Source organism: Pinus tabuliformis, chromosome 8 (genome assembly GCF_031772625.1).
Source record: "Pinus tabuliformis cultivar Carrire ecotype Pingquan chromosome 8, CPIR1, whole genome shotgun sequence".
Lineage (NCBI taxonomy): Eukaryota > Viridiplantae > Streptophyta > Pinopsida > Pinales > Pinaceae > Pinus > Pinus tabuliformis.
The window spans coordinates 1483886070-1483902797 of record NC_142294.1 but is presented as its reverse complement, the minus strand read 5'-3'; the positions used below and the strand labels follow the sequence as shown (position 1 = coordinate 1483902797).

At 35.2% G+C, this 16728-nt stretch overlaps 1 protein-coding gene across 1 annotated transcript in view; it reads right to left on the bottom strand.

The window, feature by feature from the left end:
• Positions 1–16280, bottom strand: part of LOC149241435 (uncharacterized) — a 51442-nt gene extending 35162 nt beyond the window's left edge. Inside the window, exon 1 of the mRNA XM_089370543.1 lies at positions 15974–16280. Coding sequence (XP_089226669.1) covers positions 15974–16280 — 307 coding nt within the window. The remainder of the gene's footprint in view (positions 1–15973) is intronic.
• Between the last annotated feature and the right edge of the window lie 448 nt (positions 16281–16728).

Genomic DNA, 16728 nt, shown 5'->3' with positions numbered 1-16728 from the left:
CCATGTCAAGGTCCAACATGAAGTGAGTATAAGAATTGCAATATTTTGGGCCAGAGGTTTTGAGTCCCTAGTTTCTTCCATATCTCTTCTTTAGGAAGAATATTTTTCCCAATTGATAAATGATAGGCCTCTTTAACTATGAAGAAACCATTTGACATATAGCCCCAACAAAGGATTATTACTCTTTTGTAATAGGAGCCTTGATTCATCCCATAAAAATGTTGTTTTTCCATTTCCAATCTCCTAGAAGCAATGTTGTTGAATGATGTGTTGGCTATAGCTTGAAAGATTTAATATTAGAGAGCCTGAAATTGAGAGCTACTAGTGAAGTCTTTGTTGCGTGGTAGGGAAGGGAATATATTTCTTATTCCATACTTGATGCCAAAGTTCATTACCTTTTAGGCCCCTATAATACTAATGTATTCCTTATTATTATTGTCATTGTAGCCCCTTATTGTTGTTGTTGTGCCCATGTTGTCCCCATATTGTTATTATTGTACCCCATAGAAGCCCACTATTGTTATTGTTGTGCCCTTACATTATTATTGTTATGTCGCCTTTGATTATATTGTGACCCCTTAGACTCCTATATATAGAAAGGAGGTCTGGTCATTTGTATCATCCAAGAATTGTTCATTTGTGTAATTTAAAGAAGGTTTCCCCCTCAAAGAGGTTGATTTGAAGTCATTTCTCTATATTTTCTTCTATTTTGTGAGCTGGTTGCATAACAATTAGTATCAGAGCTTTGGATTCTAGGGTTTCTTTGTTTCTGAAGCTAAAATTAAAACCCATTTGCGTCAAACTCTTGAGGAACCTTAGGTACTAATTTGAGATCTTGTCTCGCTATAGTTTCGGAGATATGATCCAAGGAAGTTAGGGTTTTTGCAGGCTCCCGAATTATATCTCAAAGAGGCAACCTGGGGAAAATCATCATGACATTCTCTTTGAGGATTAGATTGAAATTTCATAAAAAGGTATAGAAAGAGGACAAATTGTAGTTTCTTGTGTATTGGTTTCAGGTTCGAGGGTTGAAACAGTGACACATGGGACTTCATACAAGTTTTCTCTACTGAACGAGTATATTATCAGGTCATGGTGGGAGATTTGGAATAACTGTTTCTTGGAGAATCCAATCTTGATCACACTTGTGGGGTTGGAATGAGGACGCAAAGGGCTACCACAGGAATAAATTTCAAACCTTGGAGATCTGCAATTACAGAGATACAACCGATTCAATATCGAGCTCCTACAAAGCCAAAAATGTTGTGTAGTCTTTTTAAAAGTTTGCATAGGTTTGGTTTGAAAAATTAGTTTGAAGGAATTCAAAGGACATAGTGAAACATAATTATCATTAATTGATGCCGTGAATAAAGAAAATGGAAACACCTAGTAAGAAACTTGAAAGCTCTAGCATGACTCATAAAGAAGAGGAAGAAATGCAACATGATATATCAAATTTATGAGACCAAGTGCAACAAATTTCACTCTCACAAAAAGTAACAGAAGCTACAGTGGATGGTTTAAAGAAAGTTGTGGGAGCTAAGATGGATGGTTTAAATAATGGTGTGGAAGCTAAGATGAATGGTGTGGAAGCTAAGATGAGTGGCGTGGAATCTAAGATGGATGGCGTGGAAGCTAAAATGGATGGCATCGAAACTAAGATGGATGGTATAGAAGAAAAACTTAAAGCCAACATGGAAGATTTGAAGATAGATTTGACAAAGTTGCTACAAGAAATTCTTACTAATGGCGAAAGGGTAGTAAAGGAAACTCATGACGAGAACAAAAGAAATGTTAATAATGATTTCATAGACCCTAACATTGGATTAAAGACCCACCATGTTCCAAAGATCGATATGAGGAAGTTTGATGGCAAGGATCCTGTAACATGGATGCTACAGATGGAGCAATATTTCGATCTCCATAATGTGAAAAACACACAAAAGGTACACATTGCAACTTTATATTTGGATCCCAATCATTTTGTATGGTATCAATAGCTTTTCCCTCGTAAACAAACTGTCAGTCGGGAAATTTTTAATGAAGAAATGGCAACACATTATGAGGATACAAAAAGAAACACATTTTTTAGCCAATTGATAAATCTCAAACAAAAATGTTCAATGGTGGAGCACATTGAGAACTTCAAAAAATTGAATATAAGGGTAAAATATATTCCAGAGGAGCATAGGATTGATGTGTTCATAGGGACATTAAAGGATAACATCCAACATGAGGTTCAAATTTGGGAACCTGATTCATTAGAGAAGGCATTCAGGTTGGCAAGAAAAATTGAAAGAAAACTTATGGCAACAAGGAAGCCTACCAATCACAACTATAAAGATGGAAGTGTTTTTGCTCCTAGCCTTCCACAACCTACAAGGTTGACACCACAAAAATTGGAAGAAAAAAGAGAAAAAAGGATTTGTTACAGTTGTGATAGCAAATGCAATAAAGGTCATAGGTGTGCTGAGAAGAATGATTTTACATAGATTGTGAAGAGGAAGAAGAAAAGGAACAAGAAACATCAAAAGAAGAGGATACACACCAAGAACAAAGCTTAGAGAAAGAAGAAATGAATCTGACCATATCTTGTAATGCATTGGCCGGAATAACCACTCCTCAAACTGTCATGATAGAAGAACATATTAAGAAGAAAAAGGTAATAGTGTTTATAGATTCAGGCAGTACCCATAATTTTATTCATTGTAAGATAGCGAAGGAATTGAATTGTTTCCTATATCCAACACCAGAGTGTCAAGTAATGGTTGCAAATGGAAGAACCATAAATTTTTCTGGAAAGTGCCATAATATCAAGCTCTCCATGGAAGAATATGTGTTTAATAGTCCAATTCTTTCCATTCCAATGGGTGGTGCTGATGTTGTACTAGGAGTCCAATGGCTACAATATTTGGGTATGATAGCTTTTAATTTTCAAGAACTTTTCTTGAGAATTTTTTTTTATTTTTTTTTAATTTAATTTAATTTATTTATTTTATTTTATTTTATTTTATTTTAGTTATTTATTTTTTAATTTATTTTTATTTTATTTTTTTTTCAGAAGGAAAGGAAGTTGATTTAAGGGGTATTGCAGGGAAACTGGGAAAAATAAGAAGCTTTAACGTCATGACAAATCTTCTAAATAAATAACAATGTAGCATAATTGCACAATTTTGTTTGCTAGAGGTTCCCGCATTGAAATCATCTATTTATCCAAATCTCCAAAAGGTCCTGGACAATCATTCGAAGGTATTTTAGACTCCCAAAGGCCTCCCACCTATTCGTGATCATGATCATGCTATTCATTTGATTCCAAGAAGTGTTCCTCCGAACATCGGGCCTTACAGATATCCCTATGCCCAAAAGTGTGAAATTGAACATATGGTTGCAGAAATGCTAGAGGCTGGTATAATTCAACCTAGTCAAAGTTATTTCTCTACTCTAGTAGTATTGGTGCACAAGAAGGATGGATCATGGCGCATGTGTCCGGATTATAGGGAGCTCAACAAGATCACTATTAAAGATAGATTTCCAATTCATGTCATTGATGAATTACTAGATGAATTGCATGGAGCAATGTACTTCATCAAGTTAGACCTTCATTCAAGATATCATCAAATCAGAATGAAGACTGAAGACATTCTGAAACAACATTTAGCACTCATGAGGGTCATTATGAATTTTTGGTCATGCCTTTTGGCCTTACTAATGCATCTTCTACATTTCAAGGTTTGATGAATTCCATTTTCAAACCCTTCCTTAGAAAATTTGTGTTAGTATTTTTTGATGATATACTAATCTACAACAAGTCTTGGAAGGATCATGTTTAACATGATGATAGAGTGCTCGAACTATTGGAGGAGAAAAAATTATATGAAAAGACCTCCAAATGTTTCTTTGGAGTACAAGACGTGGAATATTTGGGTCACATTGTATCTCATGAAGGTCTTAAGGTAGTCCCTAGCAAAATTAAAGCCATTAAGGAATGGAAAATCCCCACATCCATAAAGCATTTGCGAGGATTTCTCAGGTTGATAGGGTATTATCACAAGTTTGTTAAGAATTATGGGAGAATAGTAGCACGTCTAACAACATTACTGAAGAAAGATGCATTTTCTTGGACTCTAGAAGCAACAAAATCCTTTGAACATATTAAAGAGACAATGTGCCAAGCTCTGATCTTAGATACGAAAAACTTCACAAAAACCTTTATTGTGGAATTTGATGCCTCAGGAAATAGAATTGGTGCTATTTTAATGCAAGAAGAAAGACGCATTTCTTTCAAAAGTCATCCCAATAAAGGAAAGTATTTACACAAATCTATTTATGAGAAGGAAATGTTGGCAATACTACATGCACTTAAGAAATGATGACCTTACCTAATGGGAAGACACTTCAAGGTAAAAAAAAATCATGATAGTCTTAAATACCTTTTAGAACAAATATTATCTTCAGAAGAGCAACAAAAATGGGTCACAAAGATGTTGGGTTATGAATTTGAAATCATCTACAAGAAAGGGAAGAAAAATGTTTTTGCAGATGCACTCTCAAGAAAGGATGAGGATGTGGAAGCATTGCTTTGCGCTATTTCTATTATCCAACCAAATTGGATAATCGAAACAAGGGATGAATGGAAGAATGACAAAGAAGTGTGAGCACTCATTCAAAAGATACAACAAGACCCCAGTACATCTGATACATTTAGCTGGAAAAAGGATTCGTTATGGGACAAAGATCGTTTATACCTATGTAAGAATTCCCAACTCAAACAAAATATTCTTATGAAATTGAACACCACTCCCTTGGGAGGGCACTCATGATTTTTAAAAACTTACCATAGGGTTAAGAAGGAATTTTTTTGGGATGGCCTTAAATATAATATTCAAAAGTTTGTGGTGGAATGTTTTGTTTTCCAACAAAATAAAGTTGAAATAATGAAGATCCCACGTCTATTACAACCTTTATCCATCCCAAATCAACGTTGGGAGGAGGTTTGAATGGATTTTATCACATGTTTACCCAAGTCTGAAGGAAAGAGTGTCATCATGGTGGTAGTTGATAGACTTACGAAGTATGCAAACTTTTGTGCATTATCTCATCCCTTTAAAGTCAGTACAGTCGCTACTGCATGGAAACCCAAAGATTATTGTAAGTGACAGAGATCCCATTTTCACTGGAAATTTTTGGACAAAAAATTAGCTCATAGCTCATTGTATCATCCACAATCGGATGAGCAAACTGATATAGTGAACAAATGTTTGGAAGGATATCTTCGTTGCTTTGTATCTGATAAACAGACACAATGGGTCAAATGGTTTCCTCTGTTTGAATGGTGGTATAACACTTCCTTCCATACTGTAGAAAAAATGACCCCATTTATGGAACTTTATGGATATCATCCACCGTCCATCACATCATATTTAAGAGAAAATTCTAAGTTTCAAGTAGTGGAACATCACATCTAGCATCAACAACAAGTTCTCCAACTCTTAAAGGATAGCCTCACTTTGGCACAAAATATAATGAAAGAACATGCAGATCAACATCGCAGTGAAAGAAGTTTTGATGTAGGTGACTGGGTATTTCTACGGCTACAACCATAGGAAAAAATGTTCCTCAAGAAGGCTAAGAATGATAATAAATTATCACCAAAGTATTATGGTCAGTACAAGGTGTTGCAAAAGATTGGTACTATGGAATACAAATTAGAGTTTCCTACAGCTTCCTGAGTGCACCCAGTTTTCCATGTTTCATGCTTAAAGAAGGTTATAGGTGACAAGCTCCCAGTTCAAACAATATTTCCAAAACTTGATGAGGAAGGAAAAATCATAATGGAACTTGAAGCAGTCATAGAAACAAGAACTCGATAGCAACAAAATCGATCAATTTTAGAGTATCTCATCAAGTGGAAGAAATTACCTACTAAATATTCCACATGGGAGGACGAGAATTTTATATAGAAGCATCCAAAACTACTCAAGCGTTGAGGAGAACAATTTTCTGAAGGAGAGGGGCATGTTAGGCCCCTATAATACTAGTGTATTCCCTCATTATTATTGTCATTGTAGCCCCTTATTGTTACTATTATGCCCATGTTGTCCCCATATTATTATTATTATGCCCCATAGAATCCCACTATTGTTATTGTTGTGCCCTTACATTATTATTGTTATGTCGACTTTGACTATATTGTGACCCCTTAGAATCCTATATATAGAAAGGAGGTCTTATCATTTGTATCATCGAAGAATTGTTCATTTGTGTAATGTAAAGGAGGTTTCCCCCTCGAAGAGGATGATTTGAAGTTGTTTCTCTTTCTTTTCTTCTATTTTGTGAGCTGGTTGCATAACATTACCTTATTGAGCCATCTCCAGCAAATCTTAGCACCTAGGGTGATGTTAAGTGTTATTAAGTCTCTTAGGCCGAGACCACCTTGTAATTTTGGATGGAAGGGCTTATCCCAAGAGACCAAGGTTGGATTTCTTTCTCTATCCATGCCACTACAAAGGAAGGAGCATTGGAGGATACATATGGCCACATGGATGGATTTAGGAGTAGCAAGGGTAAGAAATATAGGTGGGAAGAGGTTAGAGGACTGATTGAAGAAGATTTAAGTGACCAACAATGTTTAGAGAGTGGGACATCCAATTTTCCAAATTTCCAGCCATCTTAAGCAACAAGGAAGACAAATTATTGACTCGAATGAGTTTTCTGTGAGGGGAGAACCAAGATATTGGTAAGAAGAGAGTAAGTCTTAAATCTAGAAAACTAAGATATGTGACCTTAGGTTGATGGGGGGGTGTTGTAGAAGAAAATATAAGACTTTGATTTATTGAGAGAAATGATCGAGTCTTCCATGTAAAGCTTCAGATAGTGGGGGTGCCCATAAGCATAGCATCATCAATAAATTGTTGGTGGGAAGGACCAAATAGGATAGGGATAATTAAATGACCAAAGGATACAACAACTTTGATGGCTCTTCCTGGGCCTTCTTCTACTAGGATGAATAGAAAAGGAGAGAGGGGATCACCTTATTGAATCCCTTAAGAAGTGTTGAAAGGGAGGAATGAGAATCATTGATAAGGGTAAATAATAAATTTATCAATATAAGGGATCCAATCCATTTAGCTAATTTAGGGGAGAAACCAAAAGCAAGAACCACAAGATGAATGTAATACTCACTGAGTTTATCAAAATATTTTTAGAGGTCTAACTTGATTATCATACCTATATTTTTGATTAGTTGAAGGGAGTGGAGGACTTTGTGGGCCACAAAGATTGCATCCAATATATGTCTTACTTCCTTGTAATCAATTTGTTGTTCATAATTAAGTGAGTGGAGAAGATGTTTTAGATGGTTGAAAACTACTTTGGAGATTACTTTGTAGATTACATTACAAAGAGCGATGGGCCTGAATCCCAAGGGATCATCTCAATTGTTCGATTTGGGGGTGAGGGTTAGGAAATTGGAATTCAGACCAAGAAGGATGCAAGTCGAGTTCATGGATTCCTACACTAAGGCAAAGATCTCTTACCCTAAGATAGGCCAAAAAGCCTAAAATAAATCCACAGTGAAGCCATTTGGGCTAGGGGAGTTTATTTTTTGGAATTCCTTTTACTATACATTCTACCTCCTCTAGAGACATTTCACACACCATGACATCATTTTGTTCTCTGCGTATGAGCTATGGAATGTGCTGAGTAACTTTTGAATGGTGTTTAGGAAATCTAAAGAGGGTTTAGTAAAAAATGAGGAATAGTATCATATTAGTTTAGCCTCCATATCTTTGTGGTCAAAGAGTTTTCATCCATTCTCATCTTTGATGGAAGTAATGTGATTTTTTTTCTAGTGTTGTATCACAGATATGTGAAATAATTTAGTGTTTCAACCTCCTTTCCAAAGCTAGCAGACGTTTGATTTTCATTCGATAGAATATCTTCTTGTTTCCTGTGGCCCTCTATATGCATAAGAAGTGTTGCTCTTTCAAGCTTCAATTCCTCTAAATGGCTTTCTATGATGATCCTTTGTTAGATCCTTTCCATACCCTCTTAAAGAACCTTTTTCTCTCTAAAAATGTTTCCAAAATATTCCTTGTTCCATTTTTTGATCTTATTCTTGAGAAATTTAAGCTTTTGTTGAAATTTATACATGTTTGTGCCTTTAAAAGTGTTTGCCTCTTGCCAATAATCCTTGACTTTGTCCAAGAATTTGGAGTCTAAGAGGAAAAAAAATTGAATCAAAAAGACCATTTTTTAGGACTTACTTTGATGTTAAGATTAAGGTGCATAGGCCAATGATTCAATCAACCACTGGGCATGATAGAAGCTTCCATAAATATATCTTTTACCAACAAATCCTCTGGTACCAAGAATAAATCTATATTGGAGGCACAAGATACTTTACTTAATTTTAGCTATTATTTTATTTTCAATTTTTATTATATAATTAATTTATTATTATTATTACTACTATCATTATTTTTCTATTTATTTTTCTTTATAATAAAAGTGTTAGATTAATTTATATATATCTATATATATATATATATATATATATATATATATATATATAGGCATTTCTAAGAATAGGTTTATAATTGGAGGGAATTGATTGAATCACATAACATAGACATGCTATAATAGGAAGGTAGATAAGGAGGTCAATTTGGCCACAATTGTTTAATGTAGCTTAGCATGAGCTATGCACATGACGATCATCAAAGTAAATCTTACATATTTTTGAATGTCACTTGGATTAGTATATAAAGCTAAACAAAGTTGAGAAGAAATAAGATATAACAGTTATTAACCTTTTTTTATTTGGTGTCTAATTAGCAATGGATTAAAAAACTAAACCGATGACTATTATAAATAGTCAACCTTATAGAAGTTTAATAAGATATTACTCATAGAAGAGTAAAACTAATTAAGTGTTTTTTATATTCAAATCCGTTCACATATGAACAAGTGATTTTTTTTTAGATAATGTACTTAAGCAATAAAGTGTGGCATTAACATATTGAATGAATAAAAATATACCAATGATAATGAACAATCTAATTAAAGAGATACATTATAATTTCATCAAGCACCAATTTCTTATACAAAAGAGTGAGTTACAATTAATAACAAAAATTGAAGTGATGTGAAGTATTTTGTAACCCAAGTCATTAGAACCATTGTACTAAGGTGAATTTTACAATTAATCTAATGACAAGTTTGATAAAAACATATTAGTTTATAAAACTATTTACAACTAAAATCAATTATATTTATATATGTTATACATCAAATGAGGTGGTTCCTGGTGATTGGATTTAGGCATATTATATGAAGGTAATTCATCCCTCAAATCCTAGAATCAGGTTGACTAGGGTGTGTGTTGGCCTCTCATTTTGATATAATATATTTCCATTTTTTTGTTATCACCATATCTTTTTACTTGGAACTTATCCATACTATCCTAGATTTGTAGGTTTCTAAGCCCAAAACCTTTTAACAAGCATCTAGAGGTAAATGTTTCTTATTGTATGACATTTACTAAGTATTTAGTAGATTAAAGTGTGTTTTTAAGTTAACCTTGCTAATGGTGAATTCTTTAGTTTAAATCGTGTACCACTAGGTTACTTCTGGTGCTTGAGTTCATTGATTGACATATTTGAGCCTGCCAAAATGAGAAATTATCGCATGGGTTTTGAAGGAAAAGTTGGCAATATGGTGTGTGTTGCTCTGTTTGCAGCTAGGCTTCTCCAGCTGAGCATGAGTTTTAGTCAACCATGGTCAAATTTTCTTGTGCATAGGCCATTAATAATATCACCCTCCACAACAATTGATATATTCGTATGCATTTCATGTTATATGAATAATATGTGAATATTTGGTTATCTCTAGTGCCATTCTAAGTTTGTCCAAATTATTATACAAGATTAGATAAGGTTGCTCCAATTCATTATACAACCTATTCTTAATGCTATATTTTACCGAAACGAGGGGAATCATGTTAATCTTTGTAACTAATCTCTTCTACATTTGTGTTCACTCTGTAATATAAAACTAGGGAGAAGTGAGGAAAGGGTTTTTTCTATTAGATAAAGATTATAAACTACTTGTGTGATTTATTAATACTCTTTGTCACAATGCGATATGTATTGACTAACGATACTATTGTAAACCAAATAGATCTTTCATAATACAAATTGGAGTTCTAGTTAATTATATTATTGTGATTTTCCTCTTGTGATTTCAAGTAAATAACTTGTTTCCTAGTTGGGAAGGGCCTACTACCCACTATCTTGGAATGCAAAGCTACTATGTATTTTATTTAGTTTAGTTGTGATTTTGATTTAGGGATTTTACTGTAGCATTTAAATTATATTTTTGTAGCATTCAATTCCATAGTATAGTTTTGTACTCAGATAGATTAGAACACTCATTTGTTCCATTATTTTGATACAAACATTCAATCCGAATGATTTATAGTCTTTACATAGTTTGATATGTTGTCCTTATCATTTTCTTTCTATCCATTGTGATTTAGTGCAAATTGGAATTGTTATAGTGATCACTTGAGAACTGATTCAATCACATTCCACAAGTACATAAACAGATGAGGTGAGAGATTGTACTTCAATTCATTTATGAGGTTAAATCCAAAGTGAATAGTAATTGGGGTCATTGTGTTTTTTTTAATACTTTGCCTCAACAATACTATGTTTCATATTGTCTTGTCATGTTTCATTTGATTACAAACAACAACTAGAATCCTCTAACATCTAAATATAACCTCACTTTTTATAGAAAGAACACTTAAAATCATTAAGTGAAAGATTACATCTTGAGCCCCATAAAGAGATTTAGAATAGAGAAATAGTCGTTGGCTTTTGAAATTGGTGTTTTCATCATCAAAGATAAGACTAGATTGTAGTCACATTCATGTATAATTTAAGTAATTTTTGACATGATATAAAGCCATTGAATATTGGTTTCACCTGAAATTGGTTTTATGAATGTGTGAGACAATTTAAGGTTTTTTCTTGAAGTAGTTCTTTAATGTTCAGTTAGATCATAGAATGGTTTATTTTCTTTACAAGTAAATAGGGTAGCTTAAATTTCATTATGTTTTCTGCACATATTTTGTTTACAACTCCTAAGTTTACGAACCAAATTGACATGTAAATGGTTTATTGGACATCAATTAAATAACCCAACAATGCGCATTAAATTGCTCCAAATTGATAATTAGTATATAACCTATATAGACTTAGTCAACTTTTATCACCTAACTAGGCAGGCATATCAATGTTATGAGCTATAAACTTCATGTTGATTTCCACTTAGCTGTTATTGAGATGGTATCTTGACACACACAGTGATATGGAATCCAAATTTCCATTTGGATCGAGCATTGATCTTAGATAATTGGTTCATTGGAGATCATTGTTGCATAATGGTAGTCATTTGCAATGGAGAAAATAAAAACATAAGTGCATGTAGGTCATGAAAAAGTACGTCTTGATGAGCATTCGACTATGGTCATATTATTTTAGTGTGCTACAAGTTGTTAAGAACTTTGTGTACACCAAAAATAGTTTCGTGAATAAATTAGTTATTCCCCCAATTAAGGATGGTTTCATTCATGTCGAAAGTAGAGTTGAGAGTCCTAATGGGGCTAAAATTCTCTACTAAAGAATAAACATTTTGCTCATTGTTGAACAAGAAAGGAAAATTTGGTTGTACGTACTTAAAAGTGAAGTACTTGGACTTTATAGGGGACCTACCTACTTGTGACAATCATGATTGAGTTTAATATCTTTGTAGCATTTCCAATCATCATGTCAAATGACTGAGATAATGTTGGGGCACATGAGTGAGGACCTCATTAGAACCTCACTTAGGACATCATTTGACCCTCTTCCATACATTGATTTTTTAATAGTAACAAGTATATTCCACTAGACACAATCAGTAACTTGGTAGAAATGACTGCTACTATTCCACCTGGTAGAACCAATATTTCATAAATGCCACAAGGGCCAACATGTCTCTGGATACTTGAACCCACTCTACTTGGGATATAAATCGTGAACCATACCACTTGAGCTAGGTTCCTTTGACAACCATGTTCCATACATTATTATGGGCACATATGACCACTTTTATTTCTCTTAGACCTTCCTTACCACTTCGGGCCATCTTCTATTTTTAGCTATTTTTAATATTTTTAGTAAGTATATTTTTACTAGAGATTAACATTAAGGATGTCATGTCGTAGTGACTAAGAAGTGATTAGGAAATGAAATGGTAATTTCCTCTGAATTATTGCACATTATCCATAAGGCTTCATTGGGGGGAGAAATACCCTACCACGCGTGTTCATATTGGGGGATATATATTGAGGAAAAAATGACATAATATATTGAGCATATAATATGGGGTTAACAATTTTTATATTGACAAGTACAAAAAATGGACTTCAAAGTTAATGAAAAAATATAAAGGGGAATAAAAAATATTAATGAAAAAATGGATGCCTTCAATATCTAGTGAAAGTAGAGGTTTTTTAAATTGGGACGCTGTATTGGGTTCGTATTGGTAGGGGGTTAAATAATGTGATTTTTAGAGGTATTTTCCAATATGTAGTCACATTAGGGGTGTTTAGTCAATTTAGTGTTGTCTAAATTGCTATCATAAATTGTCTACCCGGGGCTCGTAAGCTGATGAAGTGAAGATGTACAGTATATACTTAAGTAACCTCTTAGATCTTTTTGTCGTTTGGGGGTGTTGTGATCAATTTAACTTCCTAAGATGAAGTGATGATTTTATAAACAAATGAGTGATTTGTGTGTGTATGGTGGTTTCTAAATGAGTGAGTGTGTGTAACTGGTGGTTTCTAACTACCTTCTAAACTTGCAAAGAAAGAGCTTGAAAGAAATAACTTGAAATGAAACTGAAAGCAAAGCATAAAAACCACTTTCTAATGGCACTAGTCACTACTCATGCTGCTGCAATAAAAAGTAAGAAAAACCACTTTAAAGACCAATTATAATGTTCATCTCTTCCTAACACTCTACTTCCAACATATAGTACTATGTGAAACGCGATTAAGAAGTAGTTAGAAATAAGTCTAAAAAGTAATCAAGCTCTAAGATGACAAATTATAACACCACTGTACCTCTCTTCAACATTCTGCTTCCAACATACATTGTAATGTGTAACAAGTGAAGAAAGAGTTAGTGATATAAGTCAAAAACTACTCAAAGCAAGTTGTGATTTATTAGTATTCTGATCTCTTGAAGATGAACAACTTATGATAAGGAGACCATCAATATGTTAGCATACAACTTGAGAAACTAAACTAGAAATCAAGCTAAAAAAACAGAGTAAAGGCAGCAACTATGAATATGACAACTGAAAATACCATTAGAGATAAAGCAAATACAACAAAGACACACAATCCCGGGCTAACACCTGCAGAAAACAATCTTGATCAGTTAAAGTAAATGCTGGAAATGAGATGACAGTGAAAGTAAATCAAAATTGTACATGTATTAAAGAAAAGGAAAATTGCTGAATTCAAAAGAAGGAAATGGCAAGAACATAAAGGTAAATTTACTGTACAAAGGCTGTTATGAATGGGGGCCCTCCATCCACAAAACCCAAGGAAAGATCAGCTACTTGAAGGAGTCAAAACACCACAGTCTTCTATTAACTCATATGCAGAAATTACAGTAAAAAGTGCTGAAACAGCAGCTTCAAAACAGAGTTTCTGTACACACTAAAATTGTAGCAATTACATAAACAAAGCAACTAAAAACTAATCCTTAAGCGTGCGCAGACGCTGGATTTTATAGGCGTATGAACAACTACCTACTGCGTAAAACATGAAACTAGAAATTAACTGACAGTCATGCTAATTAAATGGTACAACAACACGTAAACAGGTCCGTGTGTTATCTGGAGGGTACGGTCGTCATGGAGGTTGAATCCAAGGTTGGATCCTGTCTCCCATAACTTGCATAGTGTGGAGGAATCGCCATCTGGAGTGACGTGACCTATCAGCTCACGCAGCACCGTTTGAGCTGGCTTTGTTGACCAAAGTTTGATCCACGTTGACCGGAGGTGTGCGTGGCGTTGCTGACCGAACCAATAGCATAGGAACCTTTAACACCTTCATTCCCACGTGCCCATGTGATTCGTTTTTCAAAATGACACGTGGAACATAGAGATCAATGAAAAGGCTGCGGAATAACTAGATAGCTGCGGAATTGCTGAATGGCTGCGGAATTGCCAGACAGCTGCGGAATCTCTGTGCATATGTCAAAAATCTAGACAAACAGTCAAACATTAGCAAAGTTAACCAATCATGCTTAAAGACATCAAATGTAATGATCTGGATAGGTTTATGAGGAAAATAGGGCAAAAGAGAGGGATAAGTGAGGAAAAGTTGTAGGTAATGATAGATAATTAGGTGCAAGTTAGAGGCTCTACATACCCCCACTACGAGGGTGTTGCATGTCCTCATGCAACGAAAACATTGTTTAATCCACCTGCTGAGATGCCTCTGCTAAGACATCTAGTCTTCTCCTCTTCCTCTGTGTAGCCACATTGACTCTTGGTCTCCTCATCAAGCATCTGAATTTTAAATTGACCAAAGCTCTGCTTAGCTTCCTGCATTTTTTCTTTAGCTTTCTGTTTTTCCTTTGCCAAAGGCCCAGATGAAGCATGGTATTATCGTGGACCATTTTGTCCACTTTACCTCGTTCCTTTAATGCTTCATTCTCTTGTGTGATGTGGCGGTTTAAAACTTCAAGCTCAAAAATTTCTTGTTTAAGTGAGTGAACTTGCTGTTCAAGAGGTAGAACAGTGCTTGGACCAGCAGCAGCTTGTTCTAATGTCTCCAAGTAGTTATATACTCTCTGCTGATCTGGGTCAATCTCTGGTGACCTCTTTGGACTAGGCTCATGCTCAAATTCGATTTTATGCTCCTGTTGAAAAGGGCTTTCCTCTCGTGGAGGAGTAACCTCAACATGTGGTGGGCTTGCTTCAAAGTCAAGTCTTGTAGCAACCTTTTTAGGTGTGCTCAAGTCAATAAAGAGTGACTCTTTGTTCTTTGTGGCCCCCACTTTGCTTTGTAGCCTGCTGCTCCTCCTCACGGTGGTGATGCTCTGTTTTTCCTTTTGTTGCTTCTGTTTTTGTTTTTGCATCTTCTTGGAAAGGGCAGCCTCATGAAATTGGGCCAATCTATGTGCCAATGGCTGAGTGTCCTCTTCACTGGAATTTTCAGGAGTAAGGTAGGTTTCTTGGGCTATAGCTTTTCCTTTATCCTTCTTTTGTCTCTTCCTACTCTCCTTTTTCTTTTGAGCAGCCTCTTGTACAATTTCTTGCAGGGTTTCTGTAATGATTTCTTGGGCTGTTTGGTCAATATCTACAGCAAGCTCAGGGTCAATTTCTTCCTCAGAGTTATGGGCAGCAGTTTCTTCTTCAACAAGGTCTTGGACAGTTTCTTCTTGGACAACAATTTCAGGGACAGTTTCTACTTGGACAGCAATTTCTGGGGTAACCTCTTCTCTTCTTCTTCTACTCTTTCTGGGCACTTTAGGTGAACTACCAGAGGCTTCTCCTGCCTCTTGGAAGTGGTTCCTCACAAGAAATCTTTCCCATGTATCCCTTTTGGCCTTTAACTGTTCTTCAATTAGCATTTTGACAAGCCCGTGATGGTATAAATGTGGCTCAATATTATTTATGTTTCTTTGGACTGTTGAACACATTTTTCTAAGGCTAGATAGTAGAAAATAAGGAAGATTAATGTCATGTTCACCCATGAAATGCATCATAATTTTAGCATGGTAAACATACAAAGTTCCGAATCTTCCTTCACATGTAAAGAATTTTTGTACTAACAGAAGCAAAGCTGTCCATTCTTCTTTGACAAGACTAATAGGGATTCCTTTTGTAAAAATACTAGTGTTCATACCTGGATTTTTCAATATTTGCTTCCATTCCTGGTCTTTCACTGATCGATTCTTGAACCACCTTTCCCCAGTTTGAGGTAATGAAGTTGCTTGTGCTAAACTGCCTTCTGTAACTGTAAATTTCAGATCTCCAATCTCCACTTTGTTGTCTTCGAAAGAACGAGCAAAAGCCTTTGTGACTTCCTTATGGTATCCCTGGAATTTTTGAATGAACTGGAGCCATTTGGCCTTTTGCAAAGCGTCTTTAGTTTGGGGATAACCTTCTAAAAATTTAGAGCCCTCAGGCTCTGCCCTCAATAGCTTACCCATCAGCTCTCTGGCTGCCTTAACAGCACTGTTTTAACACTTGGTGAAAGAGTTATACGGGAGAAAAGTGTTTGGACAGTGGGTTTACGGCTACAGCAAAATAGCCATGATGCACTTACAACAGTGGTCAAGGGTGTAGTGGAGAAATGAGAAGAAAATGAAACAGAGAGTGCTTACGGTGGACAGAATAGTGAATAAGACAGAGCAGTGAAGAACAATGGAAATGAGGGAGTGAATCAACAGCGGGAATGGAATTATGTATGCGTAGGAGGGTTACGAGTAATGGGTGAAAACGGTTAAATCCCATAGACGTCGGTCATTGGTGTACATCTGGCTGTGGAATTATAACTCAGAGTGTCGTAGTACAGTTGTATACGTCATTCTGGTACGAGAGTTTTAATGAAAGAGCAGCCGTGTTTGGGTTTGAAGCTGTGATGAGTAGGGACCGTTA